Source organism: Scyliorhinus canicula, chromosome 13 (genome assembly GCF_902713615.1).
Source record: "Scyliorhinus canicula chromosome 13, sScyCan1.1, whole genome shotgun sequence".
Classification (NCBI taxonomy): Eukaryota; Metazoa; Chordata; class Chondrichthyes; order Carcharhiniformes; family Scyliorhinidae; genus Scyliorhinus; species Scyliorhinus canicula.
This window is the reverse complement of record NC_052158.1, coordinates 116080311-116102522: the sequence shown is the minus strand read 5'-3', so window position 1 is coordinate 116102522 and position 22212 is coordinate 116080311. Positions and strand designations below refer to the sequence as shown.

The window sequence follows — 22212 nt, the reverse complement described above, 5'->3', positions numbered from 1 at the left end:
CTGCGGTCAGCAGAAGCACTCCCGCCAGCGCTGCCCGGCCCGCACCGCAACCTGCAAAGCTTGTGGCGAGAAAGGCCACTTTGCAGCGGTGTGCCAGTCCCGAACAGTTGCCGCTATCGCGCCCGAAACCCCCATCTCGCCTCAGCCGATCGCACAATGGGCCCTGCCATCCGCTGCTCCCGGCCCCACGTGCGATCAGTGGGCGGCGCCATCTTTCGCTGCCCCCGCCATGTGCACACCATGGGCGCCGCCATCTACAACCTCCGCCTCCATGGGCGCCGCCATCTTGCCCGCCGCCATCTTGTCCCGCCCCCACAACGTGCGCTCCATGGGTGCCGCCATCTTGCCTGCCGTCATCTTGTCCGCCGCCATCTTCTTCCTCACATATACTCCAGACGCCACCATTTTGTCCTCCCCTCGGGACGGGACCACGTGACCCGGGTCGCTGCCGCTACTCGTCGGACGCGTCAGACTCGTCGGCCGATCGTCCGCTACTCGCCTCCGTGATGCTCGACCAGTCCTGTCCTCGCAACGTGGCGCCCTCTTCCACGACGGTGCTTGTCAAGGCCACGTGACCTCCTGTCTCATAGACTCCGGGAGCACCAAGAGCTTCATTCACCCGGATACGGTAAGGCGCTATTCCCTTGCGGTCCATCCCGCCAACCAGCAGATCTCCCTAGCCTCCATTTCCCACTCGGTCCCGATCCGGGGCTTCTGCTTCGTTAAACTCACGGTACAGAGCGTGGAATTCGACCGTTTCCGCCTGTCCGTTCTCCCCAACCTCTGCGCGTCACTCTTACTGCGCCTGGATTTTCAATGCAACCTCCAGAGCCTCACCCTCAAATTCAGCAGACCCCTACCTCCCCTCACCATTTGCGGCCTCTCGACCCTCAAGGTTGAACCTCCCTGCCTCTTTGCCAAGCTAACTGCAGATTACAAGCCCGTCGCCACCCGGGGCAGACGGTACAGCACCCAGGTCACCCTTCATCAGGTCCGAAATCCAGCGGATGCGTCAGGAGGGTATCATCGAGGCCAGCAACAGTCCCTGGAGAGCCCAGGTGGTGGTGGTTAAAACCGGGGAGAAACACAGGATGGTCGTGGACTACAGTCAGACCATCAATCGGTACATGCAGCTCGACGCGTACCCTCACATATCTGATATGGTCAATCAGATCGCACAGTACCGGGTCTTCTCTACAATTGACCTGAAATCCGCCTACTGGGGCCCGATCCCGACCGCATGCGCCCCCTCATGGAACTTCCCCTCTCCCACTGCCCCAAGGCTCTCAGACGATGCCTGGGGTTCTTTTCTTACTACGCCCAGTGGGTCCCACAATACGCGGACAAGGCCCACCCACTGATCCAGTCCACACAATTTCCCCTCACGGTCGAGGCACGACAAGCCTTCGATTGTATCCGCTCAGACATAGCCAAGGCTGGGATGCCGCAGTAGACGAGTCACTGCCCTTCCAAGTAGAGAGCGACGCTTCAGATGTCACCCTTGCCGCCACACTAAACCAGGCCGGCAGACCCGTGGCATTCTTCTCCCGCACCCTCCATGCCTCCGAAATCCGACACGCCTCTGTTGAAAAGGAGGCCCAGGCAATTGTTGAAGCTGTGTGGCACTGGAGGCATTATCTGGCTGGCAGGAGATTCACTCTCCTCACTGACCAATGGTCGGTAGCCTTCATGTTTAACAACACGCAGCGGGGCAAGATCAAAAACGATAAAATCTTGCGGTGGAGAATTGAGCTCTCCACCTACAATTATGAGATCTTGTATCGCCCCGGAAAGCTCAACGAACCCCCAGACGCCCTCTCCCGAGGTACATGTGCCAGCGCGCAAGTGAACCAGCTCCGTGCCTTGCATGAGAGCCTTTGCCATCCGGGGGTCACTCTGTTGTACCGCCTAGTCAAAGCCCGCAATCAGCCCTACTCCGTTGAGGAAGTACGGACAGTCACCAGAGACTGCCAGGTCTGTGCTGAGTGCAAGCCGCACTTCTACTGGCCAGATCGCGCGTGCCTGGTGAAAGCGACCCGCCCCTTTGAACGCCTCAGCATGGATTTCAAAGGACCCCTCCCCTCCACCGACCGCAACACCTACGTTCTTAGTGTGGTCGATGAATTCTCTAGGTGTCGCTCCCGACTTGGCTCACGGCTCCAGGCCCAGTCCTCCTTCATAGGCATGTCAGGTACCACAAGGCGGAACCCCTGTTGGACAAGGTATGCCTACTTCACGCAAACCCCCAGTATGCCTACGTGGAGTTCCCCGACGGCCGCCAGGACACAGTCTCGCTCCGGGACCTGGCTCCCTCGGGTGCCGATTCCATGCCCTCGCCCCCCCCCCCCCCCCCCCCCCCCCCCCCCGCACCACCCTCCTTTTACCCATCGCCCCCGTATTCATCCCCACCAGGTCCATCCCTCGTTCCCCTGCCCATGCTGGAGGACATAGAAGATTTCGGCTCGCTCCCGGAGTCATCCTGCCACTGGCCACCACTAACACCGCCGCACCTGCACTGTCGTCACCAACGCCGCCTGTGCAGATGTCGCCACCACAGCTACGTCACTCGCAACGGAACGTTCCACCGCCGATCCGACTCGACCTGTGACCGGATTGCCTGATGGACTCTTGGTTTTCTTTTGTTTTGCCTTTTGTAAATAGATCACTTTATGTATTATAGTTCCATGTCACCCCCGCTGGACTCATTTTTTACAGGGGGTGAATGTGGTGATCTAACCACTGTATGTATGTGTGCTTGCAGTAGGGGGATGTATGGCCGTACCTGTATTACAGGTTTCTCTGGTAAGCCCCTGCCAGCTAGCTCCGCCCACGGGGAGCAGTATAAATATTCGTAAGTTTCACTGAGATGCCATTCTACAGCTGCCGCTGGAGGAATAGCATCTCGCTGTAATAAAGCCTCTTGTTGAGTCTTTGTGTACAATTGTTAGCGCCACACAGACTCGACGTCCGCTCCCTTTTCTCTCCACAGATGCTGTCAGACCTGCTGAGATTGTCCAGCATTTGCTGTTCTTGTTGTAAATAATTATGCAATTCAATGCGTTAAGATTTGGAATACGGTGCCTGATTGATGCACATTCAATACCTTTAAACACCTGAAAAGGGAAAAAAAATATCGGGTGTAATCGTTACTGCTTTCAAAAAATAACAACTGGCACAGAGCCATGTGGGCCGAATGGTCTCCTGCGCTCGATTACACTGTTTCTTCCCCCTTCAGAATACGTGTTACCGATGATTGGGATAACATGAATCGGCCTCTTGGGCATCTTGTGGCTCTTGCTGACCGCCTTCGAGAAACAAAGTGGTGGGAGGAAATCTGCAAGTTTAAAATTTTGGCAGAGTGTGTGAGATCCTGACCTGGGAGGAAGGCGGTGCCTTTAAGAGCTTTGATTCGGCGCCTGGTTTCTGGACGAAACTTGCCCGTTCCCGGTTGAAAAGTTTGTCCAGAGTGAAATTGCCCCTTTTCAGTGGAGTGTGGGGGTTTCGTAATGTCGTGTAGTGTTTTAGACAATGTTAGAAGCTGATGGGGGGGGTGGGGTGCGGTGGGACATGTTGTGCCCCCCTCCTCGGTTCTGAGTCTGCGCCTCCTCAATTCGCCCTGAGGGAAGCTCCGAGTGGGCACCTCCCCAGCTGAGAAAGCAGGAAGAGGCGGCAGCCCAGGCACAGCCCCTTCAACCGGAGACAACTGCGGATTAAACCACTCCGGCGGCCAATTTGGAGGCCAAATTAGGTCATTTGGACATTTCACAGTGACCGGGAGGGGCCGGACCCCCCCCCCCCAGAAGGTTGACTTTATTGTGAAGGCGGATTGACGAAGGGGTGGTGAATAAGAAAGCTGCTCACGTTGATGGGCAATGGCTCTCTGAGCGAATTGTGAAGGAATTTCCTGGAAGCCGAGAATGAGATCAGCCGCCGACAGCCACCCGGGCCGCCCCGGAGGGACAACTCGCGGCGGTGGGGCTCCCACTGATTCCTCACCCTTATGGAACTGGAATTACTGGATCAACTGCTTCGTGCAGGAGAAAGTTTGCATTTCCTTCGCGCTCTGGCTGTTGTCACTGCTGCTTTGGGCAATCGCTCACATTGTGTAAGTGTAGCTAACGTTTCAGTTCTGAAGTGTTGCCATCTACTCTACCTCCATCTCCAGAGTGCGAAAGGGCAGCTGGAATATCATTGCTGCAAGAGTGCTCAATGCTGGGTGAGAAATGGAGCTGCCGTGTGGCTCAGTACAATGGGCTGACGGCTGACTCACTGGCTGGAAAGAAGAGGTGATAAATTTCTATATAATCCACCAGTCAGATCAGCGAGGGAGTGACTTCATTGTGTCCAAGCACCTTTTTTTTCTGGTTTCTGTTTATATTCGTAACAATCAGCTGTAGGTCAAACATTTTGACATTAAAAACAAATAATACTGGAAGTACATGACTAGTCTGTCCAGATAATCAGGGATCCTGTATCAGTATTCATTCATGATTCATGATATGTGGCTTTTGCTGGCTAGGCCACCATTTATTACCCATCCCTAATTGCCCTTGAGAAGGTGGTGGTGAGCCACCTTCTTGGACCGCTGCATTCCATGAGGTGTAGGTCCACCCACAGTGTTGTTAGGGAGATGGTTCCCGGATTTTGACCCAGCAACAGTGATATATTGCAACTCGCGGGGGTGAGTGGCTCGGAGGGAAACCTCCAGGTGGTGGTGTTCCCATGTACCTGCTGCCCTGGTCATTCTAGATGGTCATAGGTTTGGAAAGTACTGCTTAAGGAACCGTGGTGAGTTCCTGCACTGTATTTTGTAAATGGGGCACACTGCTGTTCGTCAGTGATGGAAAGAGTGACTGCTTGTCAATAGCGTACTGATCAAGTGGGTTCCTTTGTCCCAGATGGTGTCGAGCTTCTTGTGTTATTGTAGTTACTTGTGCCTTGTAGATGAGGACAAGCTTGGGTGCATCAGGAGGTGAGTTACTCACTGCAGAATTCCTAGCCTTTTACCTGTTCATGTAGCCACAGTATTCCTATGGCTAGTCCAGTTCAGTTTCTGGTCAATGGTAACTCCCAGGATGTTGAGAGTGGGGGATTCAGTGATGGTAATGTCATTGAGTGTCAGGAGCAATAGTTAGATTTTCTCTTGATGGTAATTGCCTGGTACTTGTGTGGCGTGAATGTTACTCGCCACTTGTCAGTCCATGACTGGATCTTTTCCAGGTCTTGCTGCATTTGGAATTGGGCTGCTTCAGTATCTGAGGAGTTGCCAGTGGTGCTGAGCATTGTGCTGTCATCAACGAACATACCCACTTTTGACCTTATGATGGAAAGAAGGTAATTGAAGAAGCAACTGAAGATGGTTGGGTCTAGGACACTCTGCTGAGGAACTCCTGTAGTGATGTCCTGCAAGTGAGATGACTGACCTCCAACAATCACAACCATCTTCCTTTATGCGTGGTATGACTCCAACCAGAGGAGGACTTTTCCCCAATTCCCATCGACTCCAGTTTTGTTAGAGCTCTTTGATGCCGTACTAGGTCAAATGTTGCCTTGATGTTCAGGGAAATAATTTTCACCTCCTCTGGAGTTCAGAAGAGATTCGAGCGATTTACCTGTTCTGTATTTTCAGCACTTTAAAAAAATTTCAACTAAGGAGTTGTTCCTATTTTGAAAGGTTGTGCAAGCCCCATTGTAAACTTGAGCAGTTTATCTCGGCTGGCACATACATTACTGAGGTAAAAGGATCATTTGGAGCCAAAATGTTAACTTTTTCACCACAGGTGCTGCCAGACCTGTCTTTATCCAGCATTTTCTGTTTTTAATTAGAGGGAGTACTGAATTGTTGGAAGTACAGACTGACTGGCTAAGTAGAAAGTTGGGAATTTTTCTGAGTGCCGTGAATGAGTGTCTCCTATGCCATGTTGTTTTAGACCAGCTATCCTGTTCCTGGGTGCATCTTTCAGATGAGATACTAAACCAAGGCCTTTTGTATATTCGAGTGTAAAAGGCCACATGGACTATTTGAAGAGTAAATAGGATGGTATCCAGGTGAATATTTTTCAGTTAATAATGAACAAAAACAGATTATTCATTTGCGGTTTTCAAGACATTTTATGTATAGATTACCTACATTTTCTCGCAACAGAACAGTGTCTGTATTTCAAAAATAATCAATAAATTGTAAATCTATCATTAGGCATTGTATAATATACCATAACTCCTTTTTTATTTTGACAGTTTAGGTGTGGGCTTAAGTGGGGTGCTCTTTCCAGGAGCTGGTGTAGACTCGATGGGCCAAATGGCCTCCTGCACTGTAAATTCTATGTCTGGGCTTTATTTCTGAATTTCATAAACCTGATTGTGGCCTCGACTTTCCTGCCTGCCCCATAATTCCTCACTCCTCGTTGATCACAAATCTCTCTAACACAGCCTGTTCAATGATCCAGCCTCACTGCTTTCTGAGAGTTCCAAAGAATAACAACTCTCTGAGAGAAGGAATACCTCCTGGTCTCCATCTTAATGGGAGATTATTCTGAAACTGCCCTCTAGTTCCAGATTCCCCCACGAGGGGAAACATCCTCTCAGCATCAACCCTGTCAAGCCCCCTAGGAAATATTTTTCAATAAGATCACCTCTCATTCTTCTAAACTCCAAGGAGTATGGGCCAAACCTGCTCGAACTTTCCATATAAGACAACCTCTTTGTCCCAGACTCGGCCAAGTGAACCTTCTCTGAACTGTCTCTAATGCAAGGATATGGCTCCTTTAATAAGAGACTAAAACTGTACACAGTACTTTAGGTGTTGTCTTGCCAGTGCTCTGTCTAGTTGTAACAAGACTTCTTCATTGTTATGCATCTTCCCTCCTGCAATAAAGGCCAACATTCAATTTGTCTTCCTAATTACTTGCTGTACCTGCATGCTAACTTTTTATGAGTCATGTATGAGAGCACCCAAATCCCTCTGTGCCACAGTATTCTGCAGTCTCTCTCCATTTACATAATCTGATTTTTTTAGTCTTCTTACCAAAGTGGATATCCTCATGATCTCAAGCCTATCTGCCAGTTAAAGGTCTCTACAAATTATTTGAAGATATGAGAATATTCTGCCGCCAAACCAACATTTTTCTTTCACATAAATCATCCATCAGAGTAACCAGTCATTCATTTCAGTTCTGGATTGCTGCTTGCACAAAATGGCAGCCACTTTTGTTTACACAAGATTTTTTTAAAAATCCGTTCATGGGACATCAACGTTTATTGCCCATTCCTGAGGGGCATTTAAGAGTCAACCACATTGCTGTGGACCTGGAGTCACATGTAGGCCACACCATGTAAGTCGGACAGATTTCCTTCCCTAAAGGACATTTGTGAACCAGTTCGGTTTTTACGACAATGGATTCATGGTCATTGTTCATTGGGGCGGCAATGCAGCACAGTTGCTTCACAGCGCCATGGGTCCCACGTTCGATACCTGCTGGGTCACTGTGTGCGGAGTCTGCACATTCTCCCCGTGTCCACGTGGGTTTCCTCCAGGTGCTGTGGTTTCCTACACACTCCGAAAAACGTGCTTGTTAGGTGAATTCTGAATTCTTCCTCAGTGCACCCGAACAGGCCCTGCAATGTAGCGACTAGTGGATTTTCACAGTAAAGTAATTGTAGTGTTAATTTAAGCCTACTTGTGACAATAATAAAGATTATAATAATTATTATTCCAGATTTTTATTGAATTTAAATTTCACCATCTGCGATGGGGATTTGAACCTTGGTCCCCAGAGCTTTACCCTGTCTAGTTTTTACTTTTACTAATCTAGAAACAATGCCACTACGCCACTGCCTCCCCAGAAATGTGCTTAAAAAGTTGTACCAAGACATTTTGAGGTGAAAAACAACATAAAAGTTAAATTAAGAATTACATAGAGCTTGATCCACAATGTCCCAAAGTGCTGTACAACCAATTAGTTCATTGCTTTTGAAGTGCAATAATTGCTGTTATGTAGGCAAAGATAGTAATTGCAAACAACACACTCCAGGTCTGGTATAAGTGGAGCTCAACATTTGTATTTTGTCACAAGTTTATATTGTTAATGTTGCGGATGTTTCTGTTACTGCTTCTGCTGTTTTCCGTGCATATCCTTTCCATGAAGCTAAACGCAATGGAAAGGAGAAATTCTGATTCTGTTCTTTTATTATCACATAAATGCTAAATGACAATTGCCTTATACCCTGTGGCAAGAAAATGGTTTGGTCAGAAATATTGCATTGTCTTTTACCAGGATATCCTGTAAAACACCCATGTTTTTAAGTTCTGCACAGCTTGGTTTGTTTCGCGATTTCATATTTTGTACCTGGTTTTTGATGGCAATCAGTCTATCATAGAATTTGCAGTGCAGAAGGAGGCCATTCGGCCCATCGAGTCTGCACCAGCTCTTGGAAAGAGCACCCTACCCAAGGTCAACACCTCCACCTTATCCCCATAACCCAGTAACCCCACCCAACACTAAGGGCAATTTTGGACACTAAGGGCAATTTATCATGGCCAATCCACCTAACCTGCACATCTTTGGACTTTGGGAGGAAACCGGAGCACCCGGAAGAAACCCACGCACACACGGGGAGGATGTGCAGACTCCACACAGACAGTGACCCAAGCTGGAATCGAACCTGGGACCCTGGAGCTGTGAAGCCATTGTGCTATCCACAAGGCTACTGATTGAATAATGGTAATTATTCAATCAATTTGCTGTCAATTCATTCAAATTTGATTTGGCTATAGAGCTCATGGAATCATCCTTTCCCGCCGAGCCTGGGAAAGCTGTTGCAATGAAGCTGCCTGCTTTCGGTCTAACATTTAAATGATCAACCTGCTTCTGGTGGGCAGATTGGTCACCCACCCCTCAACCCACTTCTCTTAAGACTGGAAATGGGCTGGTTTGAATCCTAATCCATATTTTTTGCATTTTAACCTCCTGATATAATTGAGCCATCAATCTCTGGAAATCAGAAATATCAGTGTTGTATTCAACATTTCCTATGTTCACTTTTATGTTTCCAGGTTCTTTTATTTCCGCTGCAAACGGAGAGTTTGGAGAGAAGAATCTTTATCTTGTAGCATCTACACTTTTCTGGGGAATATATGCAACATGTTTGGGGCACTTCTAGCAAAACAACTGAGTATTCAGGTTAGTGGTTATTGTTCAATGAACCTCATTTTGCTGCAATAGGTTTCTTATTATGGAAGTGAAAAAACATTTTTTTGGCCATTGTACAAGTTTTTTCCTTGCTTGTTTCTCAAAAGGGATTTTGTTTCCTTGTTCACTGATTTTCCTGAGAATCAGCTTCACTTTTTATTTTCCCTTTTTCTGATTTTTATTTTACCAATCACCTTTATTTTATCCTTGTTTGCTGTTAGAAATCTAGTTATTTATGGATCCTTATTACAACCTCATCTATTGTTTCCTCCTCATTGTGGTATTCCTTCTGGTTCGGACGACTATTTGAGCTTTCCTGAGCCATCTTGTTATCTGAAGCTTACTCATTTCCTCTTCAGAACGTCCCAGCTCTGGGATTTGTTCTGTTAAATGTTTTGGATACTAAAGTAAAGAAATGATTGGTTCAAGAGTATTATTAATCGTCAGTAAACATTGCTTAACATTCATAGATTTTTATTTGGTTAGTGAGAATCCATGCATTGCTGCATTGTTTGTTTTGGATTTAAACTAAATATAATTTAATGTTGTAATACACAGTTCATTATAACAACTAAAATAACTTCCTTATGTATGGAAAATGTACAATTTTAGTTTTCAGCAAAAGACAGTCTCTGTAAACTGATCTGTGTCTACCAAAAACAAAAATCTGTTACATTTGGAAGTGAATAGGGTAGCATTATACTTTTATAAATCTATTACATGCTATATCATGTATGCTGTCTACTTGGGTAGGTGGTAGTATTATTGTGAGGGTGAATAGGATTGCATTATACTTTTATAAATTATTACATGCTATATCATGCATGCTGTCTACTTGGGTAGGTGATAGTATTATTGTTAGGGGCCAAGATATCACTCTGTATATATTTTTTCATTATAAACCAACCCTCCTCCTGCATTTTTGGTGTGTGCAAACAAACTAACCCTTTGAGTTAGAACATAGAATTTACCGTGCAGAAGGAGGCCATTCAGCCCATCGAGTCTCCACCGGCTCCTGGAAAGAGCACCCTACCCAAGGTTAACACCTCCACCCTATCCCCACAACCCAGTAACCCCACCCAACACTAAGGGCAATTTTGGACACTAAGGGCAATTTATCATGGCCAATCCACCTAACCTGCACATCTTTGGACCGTGGGAGGAAACCGGAGCACCCGGAGGAAACCCACGCAGACACTGGGAGGATGTGCAGACTCCGCACAGACAGTGACAAAAGCCGGAATCGAACCTGGGACCCTGGAGCTGTGAAGTGATTGTGCTATCCACAATGCTACCATGCTGCCCCCTGTATCTTGTACTTAATCCCCAAGATTCTGCCTCATGCAAGTGAAGTATTATACTGCATGCTATTTGTATTCTCTGTAATTCATCCTATCTTGAGTTTGCTGTGGGATTATTAATAGAAAATTGGATCACATCAAAACCAAGAGGTTGGGAAAGCAAATCAAAAACATTTTTCTGTGATTAGTGCGGTTTGAATGACCCCCACCCTATCCATAATATTATCCTGTAAGAATGTTGAACCTGGGCTACTATTTATTTGCAAATGACAATTACAGAGAATACAAATAGCATGCAGTATAATACTTCACTTGCATGAGGCAGAATCTTGGGAATTAAATACAAGATACAAGTAACTCTTTCCAATAATTTTCAACTAAAATGCCCATTGAAAGCCATTTATATAATGCATACATTTCAGGTTTACAATGCTAAATTTGGCCTGAGTGACCAATGCGCACTCGTGCATTGTATTCTCATCCCCTAATTCTGATTGATGTCACACTGAACGTAGGGAATCTGCGCGTTTTCTGCTGCGGTGGCAAAAATGTCTTTAAAGGTTAGTCAAACAAAATTGGAAGGGTTTTACTATGAAGCAAGCTTTTAAAATACACTGGTCACTTCACATGGTTTCAACACTTACAAAGTTTTCAGCACTTTTTGGATGGAAATCAATGGTAAGGAACACACAAAGTAAGAAAACTCACATTATATATATCTTTATCTATTTCCAGGTTTTTACAGCAGCTTATATGACAGCTGTGGATGTTCTCCGTTTTGTTTTAATCCTGTTTCCTGTGTGTGGATCAAGATCCAGTTCAAAAACAGGTAGAAACAATGCCAGGCCAGAAAAGCATTGCGTTGCCTGCATTACTGAGCTGTCTTATGAAATTGTTTATTATTCTATGCTAGAAGTTTAAATCTGTTTATCAATAAATTGTTGGTGATTCTAGCTTTGTCTCCTAGTTATCTGTATATTATGGAACACAAAACAGATCACTTAGCCCATTCCCACAAGCTCTCTTGAGAGAGTTACCTCCTCTATATCATTTTCCTGCCTCTTCTCCAAATTTTACTTTGTTTCAAATAGCTCCATTTGAATTCCTCTTAACCTTTTGCTGTAATGAAATAGCCCTATTTTCTCTGATCCTTCGTGTCATAATGTATTTCTTCTACAACTTCAGAATCTGTCTTAAATTAAAGTACCCGATGCTTGGAAGCAATATTGTCATTGCTACATCTTTGTTTAAGCTACTATTATCTATCTTCTGCTTGCTGGTCCAATTAATGAAACCTCAAATCCTTTATGCTCTTTTTATAACTTGGCCCGCCAACCTTTGAAGATTTATATATCTGAAGTTTTGAGTTCTCTTCGACTATTTAAATTTTTGCCATCTTGGGTATATTTTTTCCCCCCCAAATGTATGCCTCATATTTCAACAAATGAAATTTAATTTGGCATCTACCCATCCATCTCCTGTTGAAGTGACATACAGTAAAATCATGCTGCCAATTTTTGTGCCATCTGTAAATTTTGTTGAAGTCCAGATTTATATAGAACTTTGAACATGGGCAGCACGGTGGGATAGTAGTTAGCACTGCTGCCTCACAGCGCCAGGGACCTGAGAGTTTACACTTTCTCCCTGTGTCTGCATGGGTTTCCTCCGGGTGTTCCGGTTTCTCCCGCAGTTCAAAGATGTGTAGGTTAGGTGGATTGGCCATGCTAAATTGCCCCTTGGTGTCCAAGCATGTGTAGCTTAGGTGGGGTTACAGGGTTGGGAGAAGTGAGCCTAGATAGGGTGCTCTTTCAGAGGGCCGGTGTAGGCTTGATGGGCTAAAGAAAATATGGGTAACTAAAAGCTTCGTCAGAGATAGAGTATTAAGGAGATTCTGGCAGGAAGAGGGTGAGGTGGAGTGACAGAGAGATTTAGGAAGGGAAATCCAGTGCTTTGGGCCCAGATAGCTGCAATCACAGCTGCCAAAGGTGAGGTGATGGGAGAATTGAATTTGATGGAATAACATAAGTGTTCTCAGGGATGTAGGGGCTGAAGGAGATTACATAAGTAGGGAGGAGAGAGGCCAGAAGAGGTTTGAAATAGTTGAGTCTGGAGTGGAAAGAGCATGGATGAGACTTTCACCAGTAGATCTGTTGGGATAGAGACAGGTGATCTTTATGATCGAGCAGCTATAACAGGGGTGGGCAAACTTTTCCGTGCAAGGGCCACATTCAGAAATTCACAATTTTAAAGGGCCGCATAGTATATTAATTAATAGTCCCGGTTGTAACCAATTAGCGTGCGGCATATACCTCAGCGCTTCCCCCAGCGGCATCCTGCCTTTAGCACTCTTTTTCTCTACTTTTCAAAAATGGCGCTTCACCCGGTTATGATTCTGGGCGCCTCATATAGAACATAGAACAGTACAGCACAGAACAGGCCCTTCAGCCCTCGATGTTGTGCCGAGCAATGATCACCCTACTCAAGTCAACGTATCCACCCTATACCATTAACCCAACAGGCCCCCCCAATTAACCTTATAAAAAAAAATAATTAAAAAAAAATTTTTTTTTTTTTTTAATTGTTTTTTTTTGATGACTTGATCTTGGTGGGCCGCATAAAGACCTTTGGCGGGCCACATGCGGCCCGCGGGCCATAGTTTGCCCACCCCTGAGCTATAAGGTTCGAATCTAAGCTTGCCGTCAAATAGGATGCGAGGTTGTTCGGCTTGAGACAGCAGCCAGAGGGGAGGGTGAAATTGATGTCAAGATAATGGTGTAAGTTAGCTAAGGGCTGCAAACACAATAGTTTCAGCCCTTCTCATGTTTAATTGGAGGATGTTTAACTCATTCAGGACGGGATGTAAGGTAACAGATAAGCTAAGAGAGACGATGGAGTGGTAATTTCATCAGTGTGCTTGTTGAACCTAATATCATGTCTTCACATTATGTCACTGAAAAGCAGCAGCTATAGGAGGAAGAGGATCCATGGATGATCTTTGGAAGATTCTAGGATGCCAGTTTAGGGCTGAAAAGGGATGCAATTGTAGGAGGTTTTCTTCTTTTAAAAATATTTTATTCAAAGCATTTTCACATATATACACAAAATTTCAGACGGACAACAAAACAACTCACTGAACAAAAACAACCTGCCTGCCACCCTGATAACAACAGCCCCAAAAATCCCGTCTTCCCATTTTAACCCCCTTGCCCCATTTCCCCCCTTGCGCACCCCTCAATCAACCTTAAAGAAACCGATAAATGGTTTCCGCCTCCGGGTGAACCCCTCTGCCAAACCTCGCAGGGCGAACGTGAGCTTTTACAGCCTCAGGAATTCTGCCAGGTCTCTCGCCCACACTCCCGCTTTTGGCGGCTCCGAGTCCCACCATCCTAAACCAGCTCAAACAGATCATTTAGTGCTCCATCAGTTGAGCCAAATTTAGTTTATTTAATTGCGCCAACTCCTCGCCACCAGGATACCCAAATATCTGAAACTGGCCCCCACCACCCTGATCGCCAACTCCTCTGATCTCCTTTCCTGCCCTCTGGCATTAATCGGAAACACCTCACTCTTTCCCATCTTCAATTTGGATCCCGAAAACGGGAAGAATTTCCATAATACCTCCAATGCTGCCCACCGGGTCCGAGATATACAATAACAGGTCGTCCGCATACAATGAGACTCTATTCTCGGCATAGGGTTTTTACAACCCCCCCCCTTTTTTTTTTAAACAGTACTCAATTCATTTTTTTCAATTAAGGGGCAATTTAGTGTGGCCAATCCACCTACCCTGCACATCTTTGGGTTGTGGGGATGAAACCCACGCAAACACGGGGACAATGTGCAAACTCCACACAACAGTGACCCAGAGCCGGGATTGAACCTGGGACCACGACGCCATGAGGCTGCAGGGCTAACCCAATGCGCCACCATGCTGCCCAGGGTCTTCACAAACCCCGTCTGATCCTTGCTTATCTACCCCGGCATACAGTCCTCAATCTGCAATGCCAGCACCTTTGCCAATAACTTGGCATCTACATTTAGTAATGATATCGGGCGTTAAGACCCACACTTATCCTTCCTTAAAATCAGGGAGATGGATGCCTGCAACAATGTAGGTGGGTGTAGCCCCACCCCCTACTACTCCCTCGCTTCATTATACACCCTCACCAGCAGTGGCCCCTGATCTTCCCCATGCTTTTTATAAAACTCTTATCGGGAATCCATCTGGCCCCGGGCACTTATCCTCCTATATTGCCCCCAGACTCTGAAACAACCCCACCTCCACTTTGGGAAACTCCAGCCCCTCCAGGAACCACCGCGTTTCCTCCTCCCCTGTCGGGGGCGCCGACTCATAGACCCTCCTATAATGGGCCTCAAACACTCCATTTACCCCTCCGGGTCCATTACAACCGTACCCTTATCATTCCTAACTCTACCAAATCCCTCGCCGCCTCCTGCTTCCTCATCTGATGGGCCAATATCCTACTGCCCTTCACCCCACACTCCTATACAGCACGGCTGGCCCTCTGCAACTGTCCCACCGCCTTCCCCGTAGAGACTAGACCAAACTCCATCTGGAGCCTCTGCCTCCTTCACCAACCCCGCCTCTGAATATCACCTGTCCATCCTCAAAATCGCATCCACCAGCCTTGCCCACTCTTCCTGCTCCGCCATTTCCCTCTGCGCCGAATCAATATCAACTCCCCCCTGACTACAGCCTTAAGTGCCTCTCACAACGTGGCGGTTGTGACCTCCCCCATGTCGTTCAACTCCACGTAGCCTCAAGTGGCAGCTCACACACCACCTCATCCATCAGCAACCCCACATCACGCCTCCACTGTGGCTGTTCCCCCCCCCCCCCCCCGAGCTACTCGCAAATCTACCCAGTGCGGTGTGTAGATGGAAACTACAGTTGGCGAGTACTCAGAGTCGGCCACCCCCGCCAGCAGTGCCTTGTCCACAGCAAAAAAGCCAATTGGAGTACACCTGATGCACATGGAGAAGTATGAGAATTCCTTTGTCCTCGGCCTCCAAAACCTCCACGGGTCCACCCACCCCATGCGCTCCATGAACCCTCTCAGCTCACTTACCACTGCCGACACCCCCAATGACTGAGGACTTAACCGGTCTAAGCTCGGATCTGCGACCATATTAAAATACACCCCTCCCTCATGATCAACCGATCATGCGAGTCCCGAACACTCTCCTCATAAGATCCACGTTGTCCCAATTCAGGGCATAAATATTTACCAGAACCATCCCTCCACTTCTCACCATGGATCCCTTCCCAACTGTGCCACACCAACCACATACTTGTCAGCAACCCTCTTTCTCCCCCTCCCCACCACCCTCAAACAAAGAACCAACCCTGTTTCCATTCTCCCTCCCCCCACCCCCATACCTTCCTACTGGCAACTTCCCCTGCCTGGCTGGCATGGTGGCCCCCACCCAAGGCCTCCAACTTGTCCCCTGCCCACCAGTCCCCCCCAACCTGTGTTCTGTGATCTAACCCCGATCATCCCGACCTTAAACCCCCAAAGAGTAACAAAAGGCAAGCTCGCTATCACTGCTCCCCTGCCAGGAACTGCCCAAAATATCCACCCCAAACACTTTAAAAGCACACAAAACTCCTCCAAAGTTCAATGTCCTCACACTCCCCCCAGTCCATTGTCCCTCGTAAAGTCCGTCGCCTCATCTGGCGTGTCACAATGAAGCATCTGTTTCTGAAAAGTCACCCACAGTCGGGTCAGGTATAATACTCCAAACTTCACAACCTTCTCAAAAAAGGCAGCCTTTATCCGATTAAACCTGTCCCTCCTTTTCGCCAATGCTGCACCCAGGTCCTGGTAGACCAGCAGCTCCCTCCCTTCCCAGGTACACCTCTTAGCCTGCCTCGTTCAACGTAGAATCTTTTCTTTATCCAAGAAGCGATGCAGCCGCACCACCATCGCCCTCGGCGGCTCCCCCATCTCTGGCCTCCTCCTCAGCGCCCTGTGCGCTCGATCCACCTTGAGATGCCGGTCAAAGGCCCCCTCCTCTCATCAATTCCTCCAATATACTCGCCACATACACAGCAGCCGCCACATCTTCAATGGCTTCAGGCATCCCAACAATCCTCACATTTTGCCTTTTGGAGCGGTTCTCCAGGTCCTCAACCTTCTCCCTCAGCTTCTTCAGGCTTTCCCACATCACTCCCAATGCTACCACCAATGAGGCCACCTGCTCCTCGTGCTCCCACACAGCCTCCTCCCCTTTCTGAATCACCCAGCCTTGGGACTCCAGCCTCTGCTCCATTCACGCAATCCCAGATTTCAGCGGCTCCATCACCTTGGCTATGTCCTCCAGGGCTCCTTTCCTCAGCTGCTGAAACTTGTTATCCAAGAACTCCACCAGCTGCTTTGTCGACTACTGGGCAGGCAGCGCTCCCCCCACCCCCCAACCTCTGCCATCTTTCCCTGTGGCACAGCATGAAAACCCTCCTGCTCCAACTGCACTTTCTTTCTCAAGGCGCTGCTTGTCCGCTGACCAATGCACCAGCCATAACAGAGGAGTATTACCTTCCCTGGGTACTCCTGCACCTTTTGCCTCAAATATCACACCCTTCGGGTGAGACATGAATGAAAAAATCCATCTTGAGTGGGAGCCACCATGTGTGCGATCACTCATTCCATGGCCGCCACTGGAAGACTATGAGATTTTCTGTTCATTTCCAGGCTGGGGCTATCGATTGAGCCAGACAATAGAAGGGAGGCATTGGAGGAAAATCATTGACAAGAGTTAAAGGGTGCCGAAAGATCAAGGAAGATTAGGGGCAGAATTTGATGGCCCTCTAACTGGTGGTCAAGACCGTCATTGCCCCCTTTAAATTCCACTGTACAATATAGAACGGACTGTGGTCAGTCACATGGGATACAATTGTGACATTGAATAGGGCCATTTGAGTGAGTGCTGTGAAAAGGTTGTTTCATGGAGCTGTAGGAAAGATGAGCACAGATATTTTGGAAGGGATAACACATTAAAGATAACACAAAGAGATTGAGATGTGGAACTTTGGAGCTGTGTGCTACTTGTGGGAAATAAAACTTGGTGAGAAAGATGTTTGAAATTTACAAAATTAAGGTACATTCAGTGGTGTGCACCAATTCTGTCAACGGAAGCATTAGTTCTGTGCTTGGTTCTGGTCTCTGTAATACATAAAGGGTGTTGAAACACTGGAAATTATGGGCAGCACGGTGACGCAGTAGGTTAGCTCTGCTGTCTCACGGCACCAAGGTCCCAGGTTCGATCCCGGCCCTGGGTCACTGTCCATGTGGAGTTTGCACATTCTCCCCGTGTTTGCGTGGGTTTCACCCCCACAACCCAAAGATGTGCAGGGTCGGTGGATTGCCCCTGCTAAATTGGGGGCAAAAAAAACACGAAGGTATTAAAAAGATTTACCCGGTTGATAGCAGAACTGAGAGTTTGTAAGTATTAGGGAAACTAAACTGGCCCGGGCTATTTTCTCTAAGTAAAAATTGAGAAATGGCTTAATTGTCTTTCAATTTATAAGGGGTTTGATAGGAAGGGTTTGAAGAGAGATGTTTGCAATAGTGAGGGAGTCAGATTCTACAGGTGCTAAATATGATATTCACTAGTACATCCAAAACATAATTCAAAAGAAACCTCTACTCGAGGGTGGGTGAGAATGTGGATATCGCTACCACATGCAATGGTGAGGTGGATGCTACTGCAAAATTCACTGCAGTGTTCCAGCCGTTTCAGATAAACACATCGAGTAAACTTCAAAATGTTGGATTCTTTGTTGAATCTAAAGTGAAGGAATTATCCGTTACGATTTTGATGTTGCCACTCCACAAATAAGTTTCAAACAGTGCATACGCCATTAATCTGTTTTTTTTTATCTCAGTAGTCAGATTCCATTTCTGCTCCAATACTGAAGCTTCTATACCGTTTTAAAATGCAACATTTGTACGGTAGTGGATGTGTACTCTGTAAAGGCATATGTTAAGTTTTGTTACATTTCCATAGCCATATGTTTACGATTGTAAATTAGTACTTTACTTCTATTTGTATAGAAATTGTTGACTTGTCTTTTATTCTACTCTATGTATAGCTGTGGGGTACACTTGATATTCATATTGGAACGCTGGGCGGCATTCTCCCCTACCCGGTGTGACGGAGGGTCCCGGAGTAGGGGAGTGGCGCCAACCACTCAGGGGTCGCGCCTCCCCAAAGGTGGGGGCCAGCCCCGCGCCGGAGCGGTTGCCACCAGAAGATCGGCGCAAAAAACCGGCGCCCCCGGCAGCGGGGCTGGCCGAAAGGCTTTCGCCGGTCCCGCTGGCCGCTGACGTCACTGCCGGCGCATGCGCGATGTGGGGTTCTCTTCCGCTTCTGCCATGGCGGAGGCCGTGGCGGCCGCGGAAGAGAAATAGTGCACCCAGGACACTGGCCCGGACTCTGAGGGGGGGGCCCCGATCGCGGGCCAGGCCACCATGGGGGCACCCCCCCGGGGTTCAATCGCCCCCAGGACCCCGGGGGCCTGCTCGCGCCGCTGAGCCCGCCATTCCAGAGGTGGTTTAAACCTCGGCGGCGGGAGAGGCCTCCCAGCGGCGGGACTTCGGCCCATTCAGGCCGGAGAATCGCCGCAGGGGCCTCTCCGATCGGAGTGGCGAGATTCCTGCCCCTGCCACTTCCCGGGTGGCGGAGAATCTTTGCCACGGCAGGGGCGGGATTTTAGGCGCCCCCAGGCGATTCTCCGACCCTGCTGGGGGTCGGAGAATTTCGCCCGCTATGTGCAATTAGAAAACATGAAATTTAGGATGACGTTTTGAAAATTATGTTTTTGTAGGAAGTGCTGAGTCCTGAAAAATTTAATTAAAAATCCTTTTTTTTCTGCTTGATTTTTAATTAGACACCGAGTCATATTTCAAATCACTTGAGGGCAACCACCCTTTTCATAAACCTTTTCTCTACCTTTGAGCAAGGGCAGAAACATGTTGGGAAACATTTGTACTCTAGGAAATCTTTGAATTTTGTTTGGCATTTAATTGTGTTATACACAAACCACACATAAACCCTTTTACGAACATACAAAACAGATGTGCAGGAAAACCTAGCTGGTGCATTGTCCTGTATAGTTTAATGTTGCAAATTAAGCATCATGGCCTCCACTGCTTTTTTAAAAAAAAACTCAGGCCAATTCACACAACCCACAAAGGCAATCAAAATGAGCTCCAAATGAATGCAGTAAAGGCACAAGGCACATCACCCAACATCATGCACCTTTTTTGTATTTTATAACGTAGTTGTACAAGGCCATCTCCCAGTTTGTCACACTGTTTGTATTATATAATCAGATCAGCAAAGACTAAGAAATAAAAGAAGAAGAAGTGCCATGTTCATGGTTTGCTTACCTTTTGCAATGGGCACAAGTTACTACTGTTGGGCTTCCCCTGCTGCTCAAGTGGATATTCGTGGACCAAGAAGGAAACTGCTTACCACATTACTTCAGGTAAAGTAGCACTGATGTGGCCCACCAGCTGTTCATTTAACCCAAACATAAATAATCTGAACGCCTTACAGGTTCAGAGGAAAGATTGAATGAAATCCTGTGCTTTCAGCCTTGTCTAGTTTCTAATCTAAATGGTCTGTCAACCTTTGTGTGTGTATATATATATATATTATATATATATATATATAACTGAATTGCTTCAGTTGTTGCACTTGGGAGGCATTAAATTGTCTGACTATTCCAAGCCAGGAGTTTTGCTTTCCATTGATCTCACATGATTGAAACCTGTCATTGTTACCAGGCAATTATGAATGTCCTAATTTGCTATCTTGGCCTATTTTTCTCATTTGATTAAAATTAGTTCCTAGAAAACTGTACTGATGATTACAAAGTTTTTACAGCACAGCAGGTGCAAACTGGTGCTTATGTTCCACATGAGTGTCTCAATTTTCTTTGTACAGCTCATCAATATAGCCCTCCAGTCCTTTTTCCAATATGTGTTTATCTAGCCCAGGCATTGTCAAACTCGGGGGTGCGACCCGCCGGTGGGTCACGGGCGGGTGTCGGGAGGGTCACGTAGCCATCCGTCGTGGCGCTCCCGATCGCGCAAATCCGTGCGCAACAGCCGCAGCAGCCAGCTTTTAATAATGCCGGCTGCAAGCGGCCTTCAAAATGGCCAGGAACAGATAAAAAATATTCGGCCGCACTGTCCATGTGTGCCCGATCATCGGTGCGCATGCGTAAAACTATGCACACACGCACCGATGATCGGGCACGCATGCGCGATGCGGCCGCATTTTTTTTTCAAGTTCAGGGGGCCAAAGGGACCATTGGGACCAAAGGGACCCAAAACCATTTCCCTCATTTTTGTCAACAACAAACAAGGTAAGAGAAAATGGTGGGTCGTGCAGGTTGGCCGGCGTGGGTTGCAAAGGTCGGCCGGCGTGGGCCGCGAAGGTCGGCCGGCGTGGGTCGCGAAGGTTGGCCAGTTGGTAAAAATGGGTATCCGGAAAAAAAGTTTGAAAAACACTGATCTAGTCTCCTCTTTAAATACAACTGCTCCTGGTGTTAGTGTTCAACTTTGTGTGAAGAATTTTCTCCTGTGTTCCACGTTGGATTTATGAGTAACTATCTTATATTTATGGCCCCTAGCTTTGACTCACTTGCAAATGAAAACAACTTCCCTGTGTTTTTACTCTATCATAATCTTAAAGACCTCCATCATGTCACCCCTCACGCTTATAAAAAAGTCCTACCCTGCTCAATTTTCCCAGTAGGTGACATTCTTGGTTCTGGATTAATTCTAGTGAATCTCCTCTGTCCCTTGTCCAGTGCCTCTGTAGTTTTTATGAAATGAAGACCAGAACTGTCCAGAATGTACCCTAAAAAAAGGTCTATACGAGTTTGATATAACGTTTTACTTTTAAAATTCTATTCCGTTAGAATTGACCCTTAGAGTTTTGTTTCCTTTTTTATCTCATTCACCTGCAATGCATCCTCTGTTCCTCTGCTTTTGAACAAAATTAACTGCTCCAACCAGGGCTGGTTTAGCACAGTGGGCTAAACAGCTGACTTGTAATGTAGAACAAGGCCAGCAGCGTGGGTTCAATTCCCATACCGGCCTCTCCGAACATGCGCCGGAATGTGGCGACTAGGGGCTTTTCACAGTAACTTCATTGAAGCCTACTTGTGACAATAAGCGATTATTATTATTATTATTATTATTATTATTTATTGAAGTTCCAGCCTACAAGTTTATTAATGTCTCCCTGAATATTGCAGATTCTCTCTGTATTTACTTCACTCTCTAATTTGATATTGTCTCAAAGTTTCCATTTGAAATTCTGATTCCCAAGCTCCGATTGTTGATCACCATTAACATGAACAGTGTTTCAGTTTATGTGGAAACCGAGAATTCACAACCGGTGTGAATTGGTACATGTTATATGAATAGGGCAAACTACAACGAGCAATAAAAAGGGCTAAAAGGGGTCATGAAATATCTTTGGCTAACAGGGTTAAGGAAAATTCTAAAGCCTTTTATTCATATGTAAGGAGCAAGAGGGTAACTAGGGAAAGGATTGGCCCACTCAAAGATAAGAGAGGGAATTTATGCGTGGAGCCAGAGGAAATGGGTGAGATTCTTAATGAGTACTTTGCATCGGTATTCACAAAGGAGAGGGACAAGACTGATGTTGAGGCTAGGGATGGA

The 22212-nt window shown here is 46.9% G+C and overlaps 1 protein-coding gene across 5 annotated transcripts in view; it reads left to right on the top strand.

Moving 5' to 3' along the window:
- The first annotated feature begins 3618 nt into the window (after positions 1–3618).
- Positions 3619–22212, top strand: part of tmem44 (transmembrane protein 44) — a 52783-nt gene continuing 34189 nt past the window's right edge. For 2 of the 5 annotated variants that reach the window (XM_038816320.1, XM_038816319.1), the window contains exons 1-4: positions 3619–4105; positions 9053–9179; positions 11225–11318; positions 19846–20000. In XM_038816320.1, the coding sequence (XP_038672248.1) occupies positions 3918–4105; positions 9053–9179; positions 11225–11318; positions 19846–20000 (564 nt within the window). In that variant the 5' untranslated portion in view covers positions 3619–3917. Of the gene's footprint in view, positions 4106–9052; positions 9180–11221; positions 11319–19845; positions 20001–22212 lie in introns of all 5 variants that reach the window. The other 3 variants (XM_038816322.1, XM_038816318.1, XM_038816321.1) reach the window with 2 other exon arrangements.